Source organism: Rhagoletis pomonella, unplaced genomic scaffold (genome assembly GCF_013731165.1).
Source record: "Rhagoletis pomonella isolate Grant_MI unplaced genomic scaffold, Rhpom_1.0 Rhpom_scaffold_00006, whole genome shotgun sequence".
Taxonomy (NCBI): domain Eukaryota; kingdom Metazoa; phylum Arthropoda; class Insecta; order Diptera; family Tephritidae; genus Rhagoletis; species Rhagoletis pomonella.
The window spans coordinates 11,122,231-11,144,680 of NW_023458560.1; the positions used below are offsets into that span (position 1 = coordinate 11,122,231).

Below are 22,450 nucleotides of genomic sequence, written 5' to 3' on the forward strand. Positions count from 1 at the left end.
TGGGATGAATCAACTTAAGGATATAAGGATGGAGCATTCCGTGGTCGCGTACCGAAAAATTTAACTGCCCTTATTATAAGACATGTCCGTCCGAGCACACGATAACATGAGTAAACCCTGAGATATCTCAACGAAATTTTGTACATCGATATTTCCGAAATCACTGGGTTCAAACTGTTGAAAGTGGGAATGTGAAGTAGAATTTTTGCATTAGACATAAGACAATTATACAATTTTTGGAAAATGTGAGTGCCACCGCTCACTTATGATGAAGTATGTACATACATAAATCAGTAGCCGCTTTACCAACCTCCACCAAACTCGATACGTACGTTCACTTCTTATAGCCTATTTCCACCAAAGGCTTAACTGCAGTTAAGAGCTCAGAGAAGTTCAAATAATTCCAACTTGGGGTGATTGGCAAGGTTTTTTCTTAAGTTTTGCTTTTCTTCTTTCGTTTGCTTCTACTTAATAGGTGGAATTACCCCATTCGAGTTGTGATCTCCGTTTTTCAAACGGCATAAACTGCAGTTAAGGCTTGGTGGAAATCAACTATTAGAGTCTTACTGAGAAATCTGTTGAACATTTTTGAAATCGGACTAAAATTACTATTGTTGAGCAGTATCGATACCAAAAGTACTCAGAACTCGATTCTCAAAAGTACTCTTCTTCTTCTTATCTGTAACCGCCTAAGCGATTTTGGCCGAGTTCAACAAAGCACGCCAGTAGTTTCTTTTCTGTGCCAACTGGCGCCAATTGGAAATGCCAAATGAAGCCAAGTCCTTCTCCACCTGGTCTTTCCATCTCAGTGGGGGCCTTCCTCTTCCTCTGCTACCACCAGCGGGTTCCGAGTTGAATACTTTCAGAGCTGGAGCGTCGGTGTCCATTCGAACGACATGACCAAGCCTACCAAACGCTTTCAAATAAAACATTTGCCTATTTGAAACTTTGAGGCAAGCAAAGCAAGCCTGCATTGGGCCAGTACCTTCAGACTTGACTTGACTTACTTAGAAACTTAGACGCCATTACTCAGTGTGTCACCTATTACCTTTTCTCTTTGTATAGACACAACCTAAATAAACAAAAGACAAATGCCAAATACCAAAACCGGTCAAAATATCGCAATTCTTTTAGTTTGTGGACTACTATATGTATGTACATTAGGGTGGTCCAAAAATGCATGAAAAAAGTAAAGTGGATTGTTATATATCGAAAAAAATATATTTAGAGGTCGCTCAAAGCGCTCAAAGTTTTCCATATCGTCACTAGACACGAAAAAAGGCGCGAGCTCAAAAGTTGACGGCGAAAAAAGACGCATAAAAAAATTCAGCGTCAAAGACTCTTAATATACTTCGCCGAAGTTTTTCATAAGCATCTTTTTTCGCAAAATTTTTTTACGCGCCTTTTTTCGCCGTCAAAACACTAGCGCGCCTTTATTCGCGTGTAGTGACGATATATTTTGTATGGAGAAAAAAGAACTTTTCGTGGCTATGGAATGGAATGCTTCAAAATCAATATTTTTCTGTCGGAAAAGACTGTTTATATGCAGGAGATTCCCAATAATAATACCCAATTGTTTATTTAACCATTATTTCATCGCAACTATAATTTATAGGTCTGTCAAAAACCACAAAAACCCCGAAAAATGCAATGGGCGGACCAATAAAAAATTGGGTATTATTATTGAAAGTCTCCTGAAGAGAACCAGAGTATTCCGATCGAAAAAAATTGATTTTCAAGAATTCTATACCATTTCTACGAAAAGCTGTTTTCCCCATATAAAAATACATGGAAAACTTTGAGCGCTCTGAGCGACCTCTAAATATTTCTTGATTTCAAAATAAAAAAATAGGGGTATACTTTTTTCGATATAGAACAGTCCTAGGGGAGTGAGAGCATTACAATTCCGACTTTACTGTTTTTGGACCACCCTAATGTACACGCATACCTAGCATATATGTTCTTATGCATTGAGTGCAAAAGAGTGTATTATAGTAGGTACAAAACGAAATGAAATTTTATGTTCCTTAATATTTCTTGCTTAGCACTATATAAAAAGAGTTTTATGTAATGTACCTAAATATTTACACATGCATATGTATGTACATACATGTGTATGTAATGTTGCATAACAAGCCAATTAATTCAACTATTTGTTTTCTTTTGTTTTGTTAACTCCGATAAATTAACTGATTTTATGAACTAATACATTTATTTATAATTTTTTATCGTATCGGCATCGGCGTCGGCATCGGCCGATTCTTTCCCCATAAGTCGGCATCGGTACCTCAAAAGAAAAAAAGAAATCGGTCGGACTCTAAACTAAAGGCGTCATGTGTCACATTTTCTTCCAGAGAATCGTCAAAGTTTCACCAATCAAAATAAATGCGATGTTTTTATACCCGAGCGCACTTGTGCACAAGGGTATTCAGGGCTATCACAGAATCTATCGTAGCTTCGATTTTCGTGAAATCTACGAAAGTGCTATCACAGAATCCGAATGGCTACGAACGTAAATTCGAAATTCATAGAGCCTTCATGGAATCCCTTCGTAATGAAGATTCGTACAGATACTCTACGACGAGATTATGCTGTCGGAATAAAATTTAAAATCAGTCAATCTTAAAAATAGTGGAAGAAAGCTGCATTATTTTTAATATTAAATATTTATTGTACTCCAAATTTGTTATAGTTTGATATATATTATTTGTGTAAACGCAGACGTAAAATACCAATGCTATGCATACATACATATGTACATACACGCATTCATCTGCTAGACGCTATTTAATGAATTAATATCTTGCATTAATCGAGGAAATAATAGTTTAGCAACAATTTATTAGGAAATAAACCTAATTACTTTAATATCATACAAATTTATTAAAAAAAAAAAATTTCTATTTAAAATAATAAAATCTAAGCTAAAAATAAACTAAAAAAAATATTTATTAAAAAAATAAACAAAAACTAAATAAAAAAAGAAAAAAATCTCCACTGCCCCACGACTCGGACTCGAACTCAGCTCTCTCAATTGGCAGTCTAGTACTTTGCACACTCGGCCATTGCGCCTGACTGGCCAGCGTGAGCAAAATTACATACATAAATGTCTGTTGTTTCCTTTGCACTAACTGATTTCGAATCAGCATTCGAAGCTGGCAACGATATTTTCGAGTTCACTCGGATTCAGTGATAGCAATTTTTTCGTATTCGTAGCGGGCATTTGAATTCGTAGATTTACTACGATGGATTCCGTGATAGCCCTGATTATAACTTTGTTCACATAACGTTTGTTTGTAACAGGCAAAACGAATCGAGATAGATATAGACAATTGTATATATAAATGATCAGAATGAAAAGAGAAATCGATTAAGTCGTGACTGTCTGTCCGTCCGTCCTCCGTCCGTCCGTCTGTGCACACGATAACTCTAGTAAAAATTAAGATATCTTAACGAAACTTGGTACGTGTACTTATTTCGGGCGTAGGACGGATGGTCCTACATGGGCAAAATCGGACAATAACCTACCTCCCATATAACGGTAGTTTTCAGAAATACGAAAATTGCGATATTTTAGATTATTGCGATTCTGAAGATTATTCACTCAAAATTGATATTTACAATAATTTTTAGTTGAAAAATAAGACTATTATAAATTTTTGGAAAAAGAGCGTAGTCACGCCCACTTATAATTACATGTGTATATCTTGGTAACCACTCCACCAATTTCTCCCAAACTTGGCACAGTTGTTGGCCTTGGTACATCATACCAAATGGCTGAAAATTTAAAAAATCGGACAATTACCACGCCCGCATCCCATATCACGGTAATTTAGAGAAATACGAAATTTTCTATAAATCAGTAAATACTAAAGATAATTTATTCAAAATTGATACTTGCAATAACTCTAAACGTTAATGATATAATTTTGGAAAATGGGCGTGGTACCGCCCACTTATGATCACATATATGTATCTCGGTAACCGTTCAACCAATTTGTACCAAACTTGGTATAGTTATTGTGCTTGCCACATAAAAGCAAAACGCAAAAATTATTGAAATCGGACTAAAATTATGGCCACTTCATATAACGGTAAATTTCAGAAATTCTTGAAACTTCGATATTTCGAAATTTAAGGACTCTAATTTACTCAAAATTGATACTAACAACAATCCCTTGAAAAGAAGTTACATTATTTGGAATTTTGGAAAATGGGCGTGATACCGCCCACATAAGTTTATCTCATTATGTCTAACTGACCGCTCTATCGGAGGTGTTTAAAATAGGGGTAAAACCCCTATGCTTACCATATAGCGGTAGTTTTCGGAAAGGTGAAAAACATATATTTAATACTTGCGCCGGGTATTTAATGTTCGGCTCCGCCCGAACTTAGACTTTCTTACTGGTTATTTTTACCGTTGCTTTTATCCTTTTCCTTATCAATATAATAAAATAGCTTATTTACAGTGTATCATATTAGGAATGTGCACACTCTCTTCTTTGTCATAAATGTCTGCACATGTATACGTACATACAGTATTGGCCGTATCTATAGCAACCTCATTTCAAAGTGATATTGTTTGCCACTTAATTTTTAATTAAAATTCCGTTCATTCTCTAAGAAAACCCATATAAACCCAAGTTTTAAACTTTGTAAATGACTACAAAACAATTAAACAAAATTTCACCTAAATTTCAAACTTTTTCTCAGAAGTGTTAGAATTTTTTTGAGTACGCAGTTTTATAGCCCATTCAATTTTAGTCTAACAAGTTTCAAGTGGCTAAAAATTACCGTTGATTTTTCTTATTTTTTTTTGTCGCGTTTTCTTCCATATAACGAATAAACACAATGTATTTTTATATGGAAGAAACCCGCAACACCTTCGGCGAAAAAAATCTAAAAAATAAACGGTGAATTTTAGCCACTTGAAACGTGCACATTGTTAGACTAAAATTCAATGGGCTATTAAACTGCGTACTCTAACTAACTAACTTACTAACTGTGTGAAAACTTGTTGCATTTTTTTGTAATCTTTTACAAAGTTTAAAACTTGGGTTTATATGGTTTTTTTAGAGAATGAACTGTATTTTAATTGAAAATTCCTAAAAATAAATAAATAAACATGAGTGGAAACAATATCACTTTGAAACGACGCACATAGGGGTATTTGAACGATTTAGGCGGCCAAAAACCAAATTGACAAAATTTTGGAGAAAACTTAAAAAATTAGTCACTTTCGATAGAGAACATTCCAAATAACATTTCCCAGTCCCCCTCACTTTTTAACATGCATAGCGAACGCTCACCGTTGACCGGAAACAGAATATTCTAACGCTGTTTTAAGTTAGTATTTTGATTACTGCATTATATTCTTAAAAAGTAGTGATGGATCCGCATACAGACAGTAATAATGCATTTAAGGGTAAATTTATTTTAATCATTTTATTAAGCAAAAATTCAATTTAATAAATGTAACGAAAATAGCGGGTTTCAACGATAATTTTTTTTTGTTGTTAATTTTTGTGAATATTAAAGAATTTGTAGATCGGTAGAGATTGCGTTATTATTCTTTATTCAATTGAAATCTTAGAAATTTGGCTAGTATAGTGTGAAAAGACTGCCCGCAGAAAATGGCAGATAAGTGGTATTTCTTAACTTAGAAAATGTATTAAGAAAAATCTAAAAACGCAACTAGTAAGACTACTTCAGATCTATTTTAATGCTAAAATTAAACTTGTTAGATGATATTGAGGCCGCTGAACCAGAATATGAATCCATTTAATTCAACAAATAAATAGTTTTCGAGATATTAGCAAAATTCATGTTTTCTAGCACCTTTCGGTCCTGTTGCTAGAAATCTGCGGGAATGTAAGGCGAACTCAACTATGTTATATATTTCGGAGTAAAAATTTGTTTTCCTTTACATTGGTGTTATATAAGTGATGATTAAAGAAATAGTTTTGGGTATACAAGTGTTTAAATTTAGATAAATGTTAATTTAGATATATCTACGATATTTTGGTAAACACCTTGCAGGAATAGTTACTAGTTGTGAACTAGAATCCTACCAGTTTGCGTTTCAGCCCAACTAGTTCACGTTCTATCCTTTTCAATGTTAGCGACTGGTATTTTTAACATTGCGATGTCCTACGAGATGTCAATTGTCAGGCTATGCATAAGCATCTACTAGTAGAAATACTAGTAGCATCATACCAGTTGATGTATTAGTCTGCCAATTCTTCCCCCATGAAAAGCATTAGTATGCCTTTTTGCTCGCGGCGCTCCAACAGTCCCAATGGCCGACAGAGCAAAGCACTCGCGTGGTATGCCTGAGGTACCAGGTTCAAGCCCTGGCGCAGGGAAATTTTTTTAAAAACTTTTTTTTATAATATTTCTTTTGTTTATATTTTTTATTTAGTTTTTTTTATTATTCAATTTAATTAAAAAAAAAAAAGATTTTTTTTAATCTATTTTTTTATGGCACAAGTATTTCTTCCCATATATTTGTTTCTTTTCTTTTTGTAATGCAACTAGATTTTTAAATTTGTTATTTATATTTAAATTGAAATAATGATTCCTACTTATATTGATCTAACTTTAAAAATCTTAACCACCTCCAAGCGGCTTCGAACCTGCGATCCCAGAACCAGAACCAGTAGTCTTCACGTGACGCCACAGTCGACATTTGTAAGAAAAGCAATTAATTGCGTTTTATTTTAGGCTTTGGTAATTCAAAGGCAGATGCCGCTGAACGCTTAAGTTCTTCGAAAATGTCGAACTGGTAGGGACATACACGTGTATGAACTAGCATTTTTTCTAACTGGTTTGCAGAGTATTGTATCCAAATTGTTAAAAATTAGTATGTAAAGTAACATTTTGGAACAAAATAGGATTATTATTAAAGTTTTAGAAAATGGGTGTGGCCCCGCCCACTTATGATGAAATGCTGTATCTCAGTATCCGCTTCACTCATCCGTACCAAACTCAGTATGAGGCTTGCTTGGGCTATATCTAACATAACCGCTAAAAAATTCTTGAAATCGGGCGATAACCACACCCACTTCCCGTAAACGGTAATTTACAGAAACGCGAAAACTGCGATAAATCAATAACTACTGAAGCTAATTCACTCTAAATCGATTCTTTGAATAACCTCCTAGCATCAATTAAAATTATTATAATTTTTTGGATAATGGGCGTGGCGCCGCGCACTTTTGACCACAAATGTATATCTCGGTAACTGATTTATCAATTTGTACCGAACTCGGTGCACTTGGTATGGAAATGCAATGCGTTGAAAATACGAAAACTCCGATTTTTCAGTAATTAAGGACGCTAATTTACTCCAAGTTAATACTTACAAAATTCTCTTAACAATAAATAAGACTGTTATTATCACAAAAATGTAGTTTTATTACATTGGGTGCGTTCGAGCTACGTAATAATTACCGCAATATTGTAGACTTGTTGCTTTTCTGATGACATGTTGCAGAAATTGCGCAGTAAAAATTTTTATGTTGCTTTTTATTTGCCAATGATGAGTAACTGATTGTCAAAATTTTGTTCGCCCAAATTTTCGCGTAGATCGTGATACTCTTTCATAAAAGAGTAACACTGCCGCATTAATTGCACCTCGAATACACCCATTTCTTACCTATACTGTGATACATATTTGAATTATTTAATTCCTTTAATTCAAGTTGAATTTGAATGTTTAAATCTTGGAAGGTTCCTTAGAGATAAAGTCTTTTCAAACCCATTTCCATTGATACCCATATTGTAGCAACTCATTTAACTAATTGAACTAAATTTTTTAACAGGTGGCAACTCTGTTAATGTTTTAACCTGTATATACTTGATTTTCAACATTTACAATTCTGTATGTCATAAAACGTTTTTTTCTAAACATTTCGAGTTGAAATATTCATAAAAATAATTTTGGCCGCATAAATCGACTAAATACCCCTATGTGCGGGGGTGCTATTGTATTGGCCAATACTGTATATGTCGCGTAAAGAAAGGCTTAACGCTTCACTTCCACTTACATATGTACGTCCACTTATATTTTTCAGTCTTTCAATAAGCCACAAATTACGACACTTAAAAATAAAAGTCCCTGCCAAAGTGTCTTTGCCTAAGGTAAATCTAAGCAGTTAATAAATAACCCAAAACAGAAAACACAAAAAGATCGCACAGAGTGATTTGTCACGGTGATAAACATTTTTTGCTTGAGAGATGAGTGCTTGGGTCAGTGGTAAACACCATACAAAACAAGGGTTGAGGGTTATTTTCGATCTCTGATTTTAACACTTCGCTGGCTTAGAGTAAAAAGTTGCTAAGTCCACTTTTTATGAAAACTCATATTTTGATATATAGAGAAATTTAGAATGCATTGTTTCGAAAAGGATAAAGGAACTTGGTTTATTTATTCTCGTTTATATTCAATGAAAGGAAAATGTGCTAAGTCCAAAATAAGTACAGAAAATCCGATAAGGCCAAACTAGTACGAAATTTTTTAATAAAGATAGGATCCCTGATTCGGTGGGAGTTTTGCTTTTCTTTGAATAGGCAAAATGTTGTGTTTAAAGTTTTGCGAAATGCTTGAAGAAAATGGCTATACGAATTTTTTTCCCTCTCCTGTAAAATTTTTAAAATGGGACTTAGCAACTTTTCACTCTAAGCTAGCGGCCTTTTTCATGATTTGCTTTTGATATTTTATTCTTTTGAACCAACTCGAATGAGCCCTATTGCGATATTTATTTTTACCAAATGATTCAAGTAATTTTGTTAACTTGTTGGGCCTTTTCGGGCAAAAAGGGATATATTTTGGATTCTTGCCTTTAAACTTTTGTTCGCTGTGTCTGCTTTCTTTGACTATTTAAAGTCGAAATTTGAGATCCTTTAAAAAGGATTTCAAGCAGAGAACTGAAGAGTTATAAAGAGAGTCCGTGCTCGTAATTAATAAAACCCGCTAAGTTTGATCGAAAATTTGTCAAATATCTGTTGAAAAACTCGATGGATGGATAGTTTTTTTTACTTTTTTCATTTATAGAAATGACTTAAAAATATAAGCAAACAAATGCAGAAAGATGTGCTCGACAATCAAATGCCTTCGTCGGAGCTGAGTACCAAGATTTACTGAAGTACATACATATAGGAGCCGTTCAGTGCACACATCGATTAAATCCAATAGCAAAAAGTGGGAGATGCGATCAAATAATGTACATTATTTTTTAAAATTCCAATTATATTATAAAATTAAATAAATAATGTTGTTATAAATGTTATGTACTATTGTATGTTATATAAAGTTACTAGAACGTAATAAGTTATGACTACACCAAGTGCTTTGACACTTAAATTTAGGATTTTCCAAAAAGTGGAGTTAGTCGTTGTGTGCACTGAACGGCTCATATGTATGTAAGTCCTCAAATTTTAGGGCCCACGGAAGATTCTTTGAAGGACTATGAAAGTGGACAATAATACTCTCTACTCAGCTTCCGCGAGAACGTTTGGGTGTTAAGCACACTTTCTGGCATTATTTTTCTTATATTTTTAGGTTATTTATTTAATTAAAGTTTAAAAAGAATGAAAATTTTAGCAAATGAAATTATTCACAATTCGGAATTAGTCGCGTATAGGAATGTTAAGAATCCCGGGATCCCGGCCTTTTATAAGTCCCGAAAATCCCGGGATTCTTGGCAAATAATCCCGGGATTTTCGGGATGTGTAATTTGCTCTGATGGCAGTAATAGAAACTCCTTTTCTTGACAAGTATTTGCTATATTTCTTTTTTTATTTAATAATTAATATTTTTTTATAAATGTCTTGTCCATTATACATATAACACCGTGCGATAGTAAATTTTATACACAAAAATCAATATATTCGCGAAACCATGGGCCAAAAATTGTGTTTTTAGTTTTTCACTATGACGTTAGTAATTCAAAAATGATTTAAAAAAATTCAGTGAAATGTGTTTAGAGAAGAACTGTGGGTATCAAATTAAAGAGGAAATCCTGTAGAATTTAAACAGATTCAATATTTTGGTGCATAAGGAAGGAATGGTAAGTATTGAAAATGTCCTTTTAAATTTTATCCTTGAAATTTCGCAAAACTTGTTTTTGAAAAAATTATATGTTAATGGCAATATAAACTCGATAACATCCTCGAATTTCATCTTTCATCAGCTTAATAAATTGCCTATTCGTCCGTGTGAATTCAATAAATTTAATTTTTTTTTTAATTCTAAAGAAATTTCCTCTTGCATTTGGTACCCATATTTTATTCTACATTGCATTGAATTTTTTAAATAATTTTTGGAATTTATCATATCTTTTAAATTATAAAGTCCTTTAAAATAAATCCTGACGTCAGAGAGAAAAAATAAAAACGCCTCTTTAAATAAAAAGGTAGGTTTCAAACCCATTTATTTATTATTTATTTTATGGTAGGAGAGCTTCTCAAATAATATAGACGCAATTTTATCGATTTATGTTGTTGAAAAGTAATGAATGTCTAAATCCCGGGACTAATCCCGACACATCCCGAAAATACCGGGATCGTAAAAAGCGAAAAAATTAACATCCCTAGTCTCGAACAACATTTAAGCAAAGCTTGGTTTAAAATTTCTCGTTTTCAGCAATTTATTTTGACCGATATTTTACTTTTTCCAGCCCTAGGGGAGGCGATGGCTTCCGCTCTGTAGCCGCCATTGAGCTTCTCGATACCTAAAAATATATGTATGTAGATATGTACATATAAGGTCGGCTATTGAAGAAAAGCAACGAACCTATTCAAGTGAAGCGGTGTGCATTTAATGAAATAAGAAACAATTTTTTTTTTAATATTATGTTCAAATTTTATTTAAAATTCGTATTTAATAACTTTATACGCTAAACAGTGGGAATGTTTTTAATAACTAATTTAGTATGCCTTTTATAAGATAATTACTACATGTGTTTTAGACTTTCGTATACCGTAATATGTATGCTTGTAGTTGTATTGCCGTATGCTATATTGAAACTTTCTTAAAATAACGTAGTACAAAAACAAACAATTTTACATGTACTACAGATATACATATGTACTTACATACATACATAAATATTAAATTTTCTGTTTACCGAAATTTGTTTCATTTATATGCCAAATAATAAGCTTTAATAAAATCAAACTAAATTGAAGACAAACAAAAAATCCAAAACTTTTAAGGAGCTTACATAATTTGAGAAAAGAACATTTGTGCACAAATTTGTGTCTAAGTATGTATACAGCACATACATATCCGTCGGGTAGGCGGAACGTTTTTACTCTAATTATAACTCTAATCAATGGAAAAAATGGTGATTTAACATTCTTTATAAATATATATAACGCTGAATAAATGTGTTTCACCAGCAAACAAAAAATATATTTGTTTTCTTCCGAATTGCAGATTTAATTTTTTGCTGTGTAGAATAGATTAGGTTATTTTGTATTTGTGTTTTATATGGATATGTTGTCTAAGGCGATAAATATGGCAAACATTTCACTTTTGTTTTTCAATCACGTAAGCGCATTTAACAATAGACTTTTCCACGTGAAAAGCCTACGTAAATTTTTGTGAAAAAAATACAAAAAATAAATTTTCGCACATATTTTACCGCAAAAAAATAATAATATGTATGTAATTAAAATGATATCTGTGTTCGTATGGAATAGTAGCTAGTTATGTCGGGAAGGTGGCTTTAGTATAATGCGGCGTTACTTTTATTCTTTAAACGACAATGAATTTTTTGATGCGGCTTAGTAAGAATATTGACTTGCTAGTAACGGAACTATTTCTTGCACGTTGCAAAAGTTCTTCAACGGTTCGGCGCCCGTGAGTCATTCGCAATCGTATGCAGCGAATGCTGCATTATAATAAAGCCAGCCTTTAGAGATAAGCTACTTACTATTCCATACGAACGCAGCTATGTGTTTAGTAATATATGTGTGTATGTATGCCATCGACGATGGCTATGTGTGTGTTTGCATGTAATAGTGTTTGTATAGAACACGTTTGCCAAATATCTTCATGCATGCTTTCATAATTTTTTATGTTTACTTAAACCTCGAAATGATTGTGTTTGATTTTACAAACATTTGTGGCATTTTAAATACACATGTATTTATTTACTCATACATACTCCTAAGTATGTACCTACTACGTAAAGTACGGTGGGCAAGTCTAGGCAATCTGTCACTTAAATGCATTTTGCATGTTTTAAAAATCTCAAACGTATATTCTTAGAAATGTTAAAAAATACACAATATCTACTTGGCGTATACGCACACTTACACCCTAAGCGCTGAGTAACTAAAAGAGGTTTCATTGCATTACTGCAAATGTCCATTCTCATTGAACGCTAAACGTTCGATTATTCGATAATTTGGATTGAATTTGTTCGTTTTGTGTTTCCGCACTTTGCTTAAGCCTAAACTTCACGCACTTATGAACTTAACTGCTACATATGCTAAGTAATGGCGTAGTTGTTATTCCTTCAAAGGAAAATATTGTAAAAAAAATAAAATAAAATAAAATAAAACAGAAAACAAGGAATCTCTGCTCATTTGTTTAACTCAAAGTTTCAAAGTGTTAAGATTAAAAAACAAAAAAAAAAAAATTAAATCGATCACAGTTGTTTGGGCGGATTTCGTTTATGATAAGTGAGTGTATTAGTTTTTCGCTTGTGGTATAATAAATATACACCTTCTTTGTAGTGGCACGCTTATGAAGAAAGTGGAAAGTTTAAAATTAGAAAAAAAAATAAATACAAATAACAACTTGTGTATGACACAAGTTTGTTATGGCCTACAACAACAATAAATATTTAAAAATAATTCACATTTAATTCAATGCGGAATTCAATTCGTACTCGTACCTACTACTTGCATTGTCAGTTTGAATTACATAAATACATATTTGAAATACAATAAAAATATATATGTATTTAAAATTTGCTTGAGTATTTGAGTTGTCTACCGTCTTTTGTTTGCTTATTTGATTGTTTTATGAATTTCTAAAAGTGACTAGATTAAGATGTTTTCGCTTTTCATTAAATAATTTACATGAAATGAGGTCAGTTATGAACAAAGAAATTGCTCAATTCGTATCAGATTCCTTGGGAATGTTGCGTATGTAGCTTGTGTATGTACTATATGTACATATGTATGTATGTTTGTATGTAGGCAGATATAAGTAATACTTCAGAGGTCAATGTCATGTTAATAAGCGGTCTATCATCACGACACGTACATACATATAATCGTTGTTTGTATGTATGCCATAATAATAACAAAAAAATTTGGCGCTTACACTTCAGCTGAGTGTTTGACCGAGCTTCTCCCCCAATTTGTGGTGTTAGCCTTGAGGCATCTACTGTTTTACGCCGCCCCCGAATGGCAAATGGCTTTTATGAGAAGCTTTTACATGGCAAAAATACACTCGCCTGCCCAGGGGCGACCGCTGCTGGGTCGAGCCTAGACCCTACAGAGTGGTGGTAGCGCCGCCTTGAATGACATTGTCGCGGCCTCAATTTAGTCAAATAGTTCTCTTATCACTCGTTCCTAGCGTATTTTAAGTGAGTAGCTCCTAAAAAAGCTAATATTTGAAGGCCACAGAGGACCAGTGCGATGCCCAGCACCAGTGATAGTTTGGTGCCTCGTTCATATGCCCGCGAAGGGCCGCATGTTCGTCTTGTCTCTGGGGTTTTTGTTTAATTTTTGAAAATCGATGTACGTATATATGTATTTTTTTATGTATGTATATATGTATTTTTTTATTTTTGTGTAATACGCATCGCTACAAAAACACTCGCTCGCTCATTTTCACGTTTGTTAACAATTGAATTGTATTTTGCTTTTTTTTGCTTTCGTTCGCTGAAAATGGCATTCTTCGAAGCTTCCACCTAAACACTGTGAAGGATCGCAGTCACTTGTCGGAAACCAGACTAACGGGACATACATACAAAAATATACTTATAGTATGTCATAAGTCGAAACATTTCCGCCCTACTTTCATATGCTTGCAGTCGTCGTCGTTCGGCGTGATTTTCATTTAGGAATAGAAAGTAAACACTTGAACAAAATCGAATCGAAAATGATCTCATACTCCAAGGGATGTGTGCACATACCACCTCTTTCGTTACAGCTTCAAGGTGAAAGCATTCTGCCTATGTGTGGTGGTGGCATATACGAGAGATTGCATTTAATTGCGCCTAGTGCCGTTCGTAGCTTTCGTATGCAAATTATTATATGACATTTTTCTTTTTTATTAAATCGCTGCCACTCTCTGCGCTCTTGTCACCTTCAGCTTCTTTATTTTCGGCCGAATGTTTCAGTTTCCAAATTTAAATTAAATTTGAGAATTGTAGCTTTTGTGGTGTTTCACCATTGCTGGATCCATGACATAATTGTTTGCCTCAGCCATTTGCATTGGCAGCGGCGGCAATTTGTCATTGGGATGGCGATGACTTCCACCTGCTTTGCGTCCTTTACCAGCAGCCAATTGGATTGGTGTCGCTATTGTACTTGAAGTTGTGGATTTCGTGCTGGTGTTGGAAGTAGTGTTGGTAGTGGTGACGACCGCAGTAGTCGATGCTGTTGCTACTGCTGTCGTAGTTGTTGCTGGTGTGGAAACTGCGGCCGTAGAGGCAGGCGTAGTTGTCGCCGCTGACGAGACTGATACTTCGTTATCTGCCCCGGCGGTATTTGCAGTCGAATTTTGCTGATTAGCAGCATTGTTTGGTGACGCACGCATGCCGCTGGGAGAGGCCGGCGTAGCGCTGACATTTCGCGTGGTTGAAGTGGAGCTTGTTGACGGGCGTCCCGTTTTCACATTGGCGAAAACTTTTGTCTGCTTAAGTAGCGAGTGATCGTTGCACAGGGCGGAGATTAGCGGTAAATCTAAATGTTTGCTCTTCTCCCGTAGTACAGCGATGTCCAGTGGATTTGTGGCTGCATTGTTAGTGCTTGGATTACCGTTGGTGCCATGGCTGGTATTGTTGCTACCACCAGTGGCGTCCTTTGACTTGCTAGCTGCTGCTAAGTGAGCAGTGTGTCGATTAGCTGCTGCTACACTGGCTTGAAGATGCGCCAAAATGCTGCTGCCGCCATTATATGATATCAGATCAGGTTTTGGACGTTCACCAGCCCACTGCGCACCGCTGGACGTGCGCGTCATATTATTGACACTTCGATTAGTGTTTAGTGTGGGTGGCTTGCGCGGCGGCAACTGACTGCGCATCGGTACTTGGTTTTTCGTGGGCGCAACATTGCAAGCGGGCGGTTTTGAGGGAACTAAAAAAAAGTACAAGTGACTAGTGTTGTAAAGCGTGTTGACAAGAGAGTGTTGCGCAGTACTTACTTGGCGGCGGCTTTTCGGATGGTGCTGGCATGGGTGGTTTCTTTAAACGCCGGTTTACGTATGGCGGCGGTGGTGGAGGAGGCATACGCTTCGCCTTCGGTAGTGAGTCAAGTGAATTTAAAATATTGTCATCTGATCGTGAGCGTGCAAATACGTTTGTGTTGCTTACGTTGGACGCTGCTAAGGTGGCTGGGTGCAGGGGAGGCGGCGGTGGTGGTTCATACGAGGAGCATAAGCTGGCCATGGAAGGACTGTAGAGCGGTGAGTAGGTGCTCGGTAGCTGAACGTAAGTGTCTGACAGATTCTGCGTCGATGCATAGCGTGAATGCGTGGACAGCGCCAATGGCAAGTAGGGTGTGCTGCGATAGATTGCGTGGCCTTTACATGTGTCCCACGAGCCGACGTGTGCACTCCCTGCGTGATATGCCAAGTATTGGTGCGAGTGCGGATGCGGATGTGGATGAGTGTGCGAGAGCGGCTGTGGCGGTTGTTGTGCCATTGCTGCATATATTGAGCTCTGCTTTGCATCCAAATATTCCTGCTGGCTGATTGCAGGGTCTTGTAGCGGGTAGATGACATAGTCAACGTCACTATAGAGTTGCTGCTGGTAGAGCTCTAGCTGCTTGCGTGCCAGTTGATTTCCATAGACACCGGATAGCTGAGTGGGCGGTGGTGGTGGTGGAGGCTGGCGGGGCAGACTGGGTGGTGGCGGTGGCAGAAATTGTCGATGTTTGATCACTGGTAAAAGTACACACGTTCTTGGCGACTGCTTTATTTCCGTATACGGGGGCGGTGGCGGGGGCGGCTGTTGGTGCAACGATGACATGCTGTTATGTGTACCGTGCAGTCCATAAGGAACGATTGGTATGCCAATGGTGTTCGAAATGACGCCTGCGCCTACAGCGGCTGCGGCCGCAGCATGCGCCATGGCAGCCGCCGAAATGGATGATTGCCTTGTGGCTGATGTCGGATGATGTTCACCGCTTAGCGAGACCTGTGAGCCGCTGATGTAATGAGAATTGTGCACAGAATGCTGGGAAAAATGGCTTGGTATGTGACGGCTGGAAATAGATCCGGTCGCTGATACCACCGATGAGCAATGCGTCGGTGCAGCATAACTGGGTTTCTGGTTATCGTTAATAACACTGGTATGGGCTTTGAGAATGTTGATTTGTGGCCGCGTAGTTATGAAACGAGCTGTGACCTCTTCGGCTTTTAGCGAGCTCAATGAGCCGCTGGTTGAGGTAACCGCATTGCTGGAATGATTTAGAGAAGATGTGCATGAGGCTAACGACACTAAAGACGTGGGTCGGGGTTTCGCTGTTGTGGGATATGGCGGTGGGTCACGTCGGCGCACAGCGGATGCTGTTTTAAGCGATGCCCGTGGAGTTGGTGTGCTACCGACTGCTGTCTTATTAAACTCAACTGGAATGGTAGGCGATGGCACTTTGGAGAAGTTTGGCGTAATTTTCGCTTTTGTATTGTCTTGAATTGGCTTTAATGCCAGCGGTGGGCACACTGGTGGCCCACATAGACCGGTTTTTTCATGGCGTGCATGATATGGCGGTGGTGAACGCATCGGTATAATGCTTAGACTCGTAAGATTTGTTGGCTGCTTCAGGCTGTTACTGTCGATACGTTGAGGAGGCGCTGGTGGATCCGTCGGTATTAAATCATTAATTAGGTCTTCGACCTGGTCTTCAGTGGGTGCAGTATCTTGATGGCCTTGAATGTAGGATTCACCTGTAATGGGCAATGGCAAAGTGACGTAATCGCAGTCTGAGTCTAGGGTACCAGACACTGTCTTCCGATTGGGATATGTACCACGCCCAACGATTAAATCGGTTAATTCCTCTGCGGAAAGTAGGTTATGTTTGTTGTCGGTTGGATCACTACCATCACCGCGGAACGAACCACTTGTGCTTACGTTGGAGTCTGACCGCAGGCGGAATTCTTCGTTCTTGATGCGTTTCCCGAGGTAATTTCCACCATCGACTGAATCCAGATTTGAGGGGCTTTCATGCAAATTATCGGCGCCTATTTCACCTTTCGTCGGCTGGAAAATGCCATAATGGGAACTTTTTTCAGACTCGGCAATCTCTGACGATTGCGCTGTCATTTCGCTGCTATGCATCGTGTATACACCAGAGGTCTCAGTGGGCGGTGCGCCGTGGGCTAGCGTGTAAACGCCAGAAGCGCTCTCGTTTTCGTCCCGCGTAGAAGATGTGAAATCGTGGTCAATGCAAGTGGATTCTGCCTCACTGAGTATGGAATTTTGTGCTGTGTGACTAAAACCCAATTCCAGACTACTCGACGTAGAGTTACGTCGCTGTATTGGCGTAGAATTCATCGCAGAATGGACAGCTAACGATGTTAGCGTATTTGTTATTGAATCTGTGCTAGGCAAAACCACAACGGTACTACAGGTCGAAGAACACTGTGACCCAATGTTGTGCTGCGAACTTGGTGAGTCAGTAGCAGTTGAAGAATCGGCTGCGCGCTGGGATGCTTGATTCGAGCTGCTGCTGGATGAGTTTCCCGCTGAGGCGTGACTTCTTTCTGCGGGCGATTCATCGCCAGAGTTAGCAGAATTCGAGTGCTGCTTTTGACGTTCCTGACGTACAGACAGCGCCGCTAACTGCTCTTCCAGGTCTTTCAATGAAACTTGGCCGACTGATGAAGTTTGTCTGCTGACGCTTGGACGATCTAGTAGATGTGCCAATGCCAAACTTTCCGTAGATGGTGCTGCAATCGGTGCAGGTGGTGTATTTATCATTATCTCAACCTCATCCTCAGAGTGAACGCGATCGCTGACAATGCCCGAAGTGGTGTTAGAACTAGTGCTCGAAATGACCGATATACGCTGGTCGCTTTTGTTTTTGTAAGGCAAGTGCAAACTGCGTGAATAAATATAGCAAGCATGAAGACAATTGCTCTCTTCTTCTTCGCGCTTAATGACCTCTTTCAGACGGGCGGCTATCTTCATGCTAAACTGATGGGTTTCGCGGCACAGCGTCAACAACATTTTGTTTTTTTCATCCGAGGTGGCATAGAGAAGGATCTTACAGTCGCCAGAGCGTATCTCGAACTTTTTCCGCTCAAATGAAAGCTTCGTTATGTTCGGCCATAGGAAGGTGGTTGGCTGTTGTATGTTTTCAACGGAGTTGAAAATTTTTATACCCTTTGAATAAACCACAAACCACGAGCTGCCCAATCCGTTTTCACTTTTTGATGTACGCATTCGAAAAATATGCGCATTGACGCACTCATGCACCATACTGGAATGCTGAATGTAGTGCAACTCTGCGTCCGCCGCTGACATGCCACGATTTTCACGATGACAAGCCAGCAGTGCACTCAGCGCCCATGCGGTGCACAGCTCGCCAGGCAAATAGTCTCTCAAGCTGAAATACTCTTGCAGTGTAGACTGTGCCTGACCCAGTGCTGATAGTGACGTGCTCGACGACGTTGTTGGTGGGGTATTCGATGAACTACTGCGATTAATTGAAGAAATCGACGAGGAAGTTGAAAATGAGGCTGCCATTGCGCCCAGGCTACGCTTCAGACTACCACTAACGGGAAAAACTGATATGGACGAAGAGCTCGTGGAGGCAGGCGTTGATATTACCGCCGCTTCCTCTTTTTCCCTTTCCTTCTCCGATTTTATTTTAATTTTTGTGCAAGAAACTGGTGCAGATATATTTGATATTGAGGCTGTAGAATTTCTTGCCGTTAAAAAATTGGACAGACGTAGCACTCGATCATTTTCACTACTTAGGCGTTTGTTGATCTTTGGCAATGTTGTTGTTGCTGTTGCTATTCCAAAAGTTGTCCCTTCCGTGTTAGTTGTAGGCGTTGTAGTAGTCTCTGTACTTCTTGCCGCTGCATTTGTGACTTCATTTGTGTTGGCCGTAGGGTCTGTGATATGCGAAGTGAGCAAGCCTTGATGGTCACACTCCACATTACCACCACAGCTGCCCTCTTCTGTTACAAGCGATTTAAATGTTGTGCCCTTTGAAGTTGTTGTTTTTGTTATCGTGGTTGCATTGGTTGTTAGTCCAGCTGATGGTGCCTCACCCAAATCTGCTTGTAGCGCTAATCCGGCGAGCAATATCATCGACTGTTCGGAATATTCTTTAGGCATTTCCCGTTGTAGAGCATTATATTTTAATTGTAGGTAGTAATTGTGACGGGATATCTCATCTTTCAACAGAAATGGGCTCTCGATATAAAATTGCACACGGAAATGTAGCTCCAGAAGTGGTCGCCCATTGGCATCGAGTCCCTAAAAAGTGAGAATATTAATATTGGCAGAGGAATGTGAAAATCGCTGGCTGGTCGATTGTCGTCAGTCTATATTATCTTCAACGCCGTGCGAAAGAATAACTTAACTCGTTGAATTACCTTAACTTTGTATTTAACCTCATAGCCGTAAGGCAAACCTAACAAAGAAGAGTCTATTTATTGTATCGTACAATATTAAGCTAGTCTGTCTTTCGCACGGTGTTCAAGACCGGATAGATTGACGGCTAAGGACCTCTTGATATATAGTTGCTCGGGCCGCACAATTGTCAGAGAGGCCATGTTTTATGCGACAAAAGCATGTTTGAAAACTGTGATAAATTAACCGGAATAAAACTATTCTTATTCAGACATGTTCAACTAACTCAACACTGATTAATATTTTCAATAATGTCTGCTGAGCAAGCCGTTGAATCCGCTTAATTCAACGAATCGATCGTGGATCGTTCTAGTTAATTTCAAACTAGTTTTTGAAAACTCAAAATGCAAAATCCAATATGGCGTCCGAGATTTAAATAAGTTTTTGAATTTTCAAACCTGAATAACTTTATTTAAAACTGAGAAAACTTAAGTTGGAAAATTACGAGTTTCGTATAAAATAAAAAAATCTTAAAAAAACTAGGGGGCCTGTGTCAAATTGTTTGGGCTCAACATATAGCAACTATCCCCTATTTATAAATATAATTACTGTTATTATTTCATAATTTTATCATAAATTCATTTTAAATATGCTCCTTCGAATACACTAAATCATAAATTTGGCTAAACAAATATATTGTGTTACTCTACTGAAAGTTACAGCTCAGTAGAGAGTTGTTAATTGAATAATTTTGAACGTGATATAGAACTCGCAATCAGTGAGCCTTAAAACCTAGTACGCTTAATTCTTGGGAAACTTTCCTGATTTCTAGAGAAATTGGCAGCCCATTCGACAGCTGTCAAGTTTCAAAGTTTTAATTTGCCGTAAGATTCGTGACTAGCGTGTCAAACCCTTTATCAGTAGCGTTTTAAACAATATTTTCTTATTTTTAGAAAAATTAACAGTCCATTTTGACAGCTGTCAACTCTCAAAGTTTTCATTTGACACGAAATTCGTGATAAGCATGTCTAAAAACCTTATCGGGGCATTTTTGAAAATACTGTCTCACTTTTAGAAAAATTCACAGTCCATTTTGACAGCTGTCAACTGCCAAAGTTTTGATTTGACATCAAATTCGTGACTAGCAAAAAGATTTATTTTTTTATTTTTACAGAATTTTTCAACTGTCAAACCAAAAGTTGTATGGCATATTCGGATTTAGCATAACAAAAATACTACGATCCTGCATTTTTATTACAATCGTAACAGCCCTTCTAATTTTTCGCCTAAAACATAGCTTCTCCGACCACTGTGGGCCGTCAAAATGTAGTTTAGATGACTTACGTGCGTGTGCGAGGATCTCCAACTTTTCGGGCCGTATTTGGAGAGTTTGCTCTCTGGATCCGCAAACATGTATTCGCCATCTGTAAATTAAAAATATTTGTTTTAAATCTGGTAATAAAAAATGTCGCCTTTTTATTACCCCTTTCTCTTTTCGTGTTCGATTCTAATATAAAGGCAAAGCGTGAGAAAGTTTTGTGTTCGTTTCTTAAAATGTCAAGAGTGGGAAAGGCAAAAAAGGTACATTCTCTGCCCTTTGAAACTTTGTCAGGGGAGATGGTTGCCCTAAAAATCAGATGGTTGTTTAAAGCGACAATATTATGAAATGCATGAGCTAGATAAGGACAAGAAGGCAAAAATATGCCCTTTTACAGGGTTGAGTGTAACATCAAACGCATTTATCACCGGGTAAGGGTTCATTTTTTGGTAGAAACGAAATCACCATAAGATATTATGGTCTATCGTTGAATCCATCATAGTCCGAATTGCTACAAATGCGTGCATTCAAAGTATATGCCACGTTGGTAGCTATTTGGATATTGGATTCAGCGGTAGCATTTTCGTAGATTTTCGAAAAAATGGACTGCGATGGATTCAGTGAACCCTAATTTTGAATGTGTATCAGAGAAAAAAAAATATCTCTAATGAGGATTTAAAGAAAAAAACTTTTTTGGTGGCATATTATTATTGATTGAGACTTAAATAGGAACTGGCATAAATTTTAAATGTTAACGATTTCTTATTTTGCCGTTATGTTATGTTGCTTGTAAATGTTCATAAAGTGCCTAACAAAAAACCAAGAATAACTTTCAAGGGTTGATGTTTGTATTTCATTATTTAATAATTTCTTTATTTCATTTCTTTAATAAATTTGATAACCTAAATCCTTTTGTTAAAAAAATATGCTTTATTATGGATATTTCTTTTAAATGTTGCATAACCGCTTTAAGCAACATTTTAAAATGTTTGTTGTGCAAACTTAGTCACAATGCAAATACGCCGAGGAGTGCATAAAGAGAAAGAAACGAACAATGGATTCATATGGTTCACACTTGCGTACTTCACACAAAAAAGAGTATATAACAATTTAAACCAACCCGCACAACCCACCCCTTGTGGGCGCCAATGATAGATACGTTTGTGGCTTAGTTAGCCATAAACTTCCCTATATGACTTTGATATACATGTCGCCATTATACGATTTGCATTATAAGATTTTAACCAAGCGCTCGGAGAGTTAACAAACGTTCTTTTTGTTCTGAAATACATCTCCAAGATGCTTTGCTTTATCAGGTTGACCTTCATATATTCTTCTGTAATATCACTGTGAATTGTTA

The 22,450-nt window shown here is 37.3% G+C and overlaps 1 protein-coding gene across 1 annotated transcript in view; it reads right to left on the bottom strand.

Annotated features, from left to right (window-relative positions):
- Positions 1-11,839: 11,839 nt before the first annotated feature.
- The window catches only part of LOC118740401 (protein expanded), a 61,715-nt gene continuing 51,104 nt past the window's right edge, over positions 11,840-22,450 (bottom strand). The window contains exons 4-7 of the mRNA XM_036471923.1: positions 21,117-21,196; positions 19,080-19,676; positions 15,392-19,028; positions 11,840-15,324 (exon numbers count right to left, since the gene is read on the bottom strand). Of these exons, the coding sequence (XP_036327816.1) occupies positions 14,381-15,324; positions 15,392-19,028; positions 19,080-19,676; positions 21,117-21,196 (5,258 nt within the window). The 3' untranslated portion in view covers positions 11,840-14,380. The remainder of the gene's footprint in view (positions 15,325-15,391; positions 19,029-19,079; positions 19,677-21,116; positions 21,197-22,450) is intronic.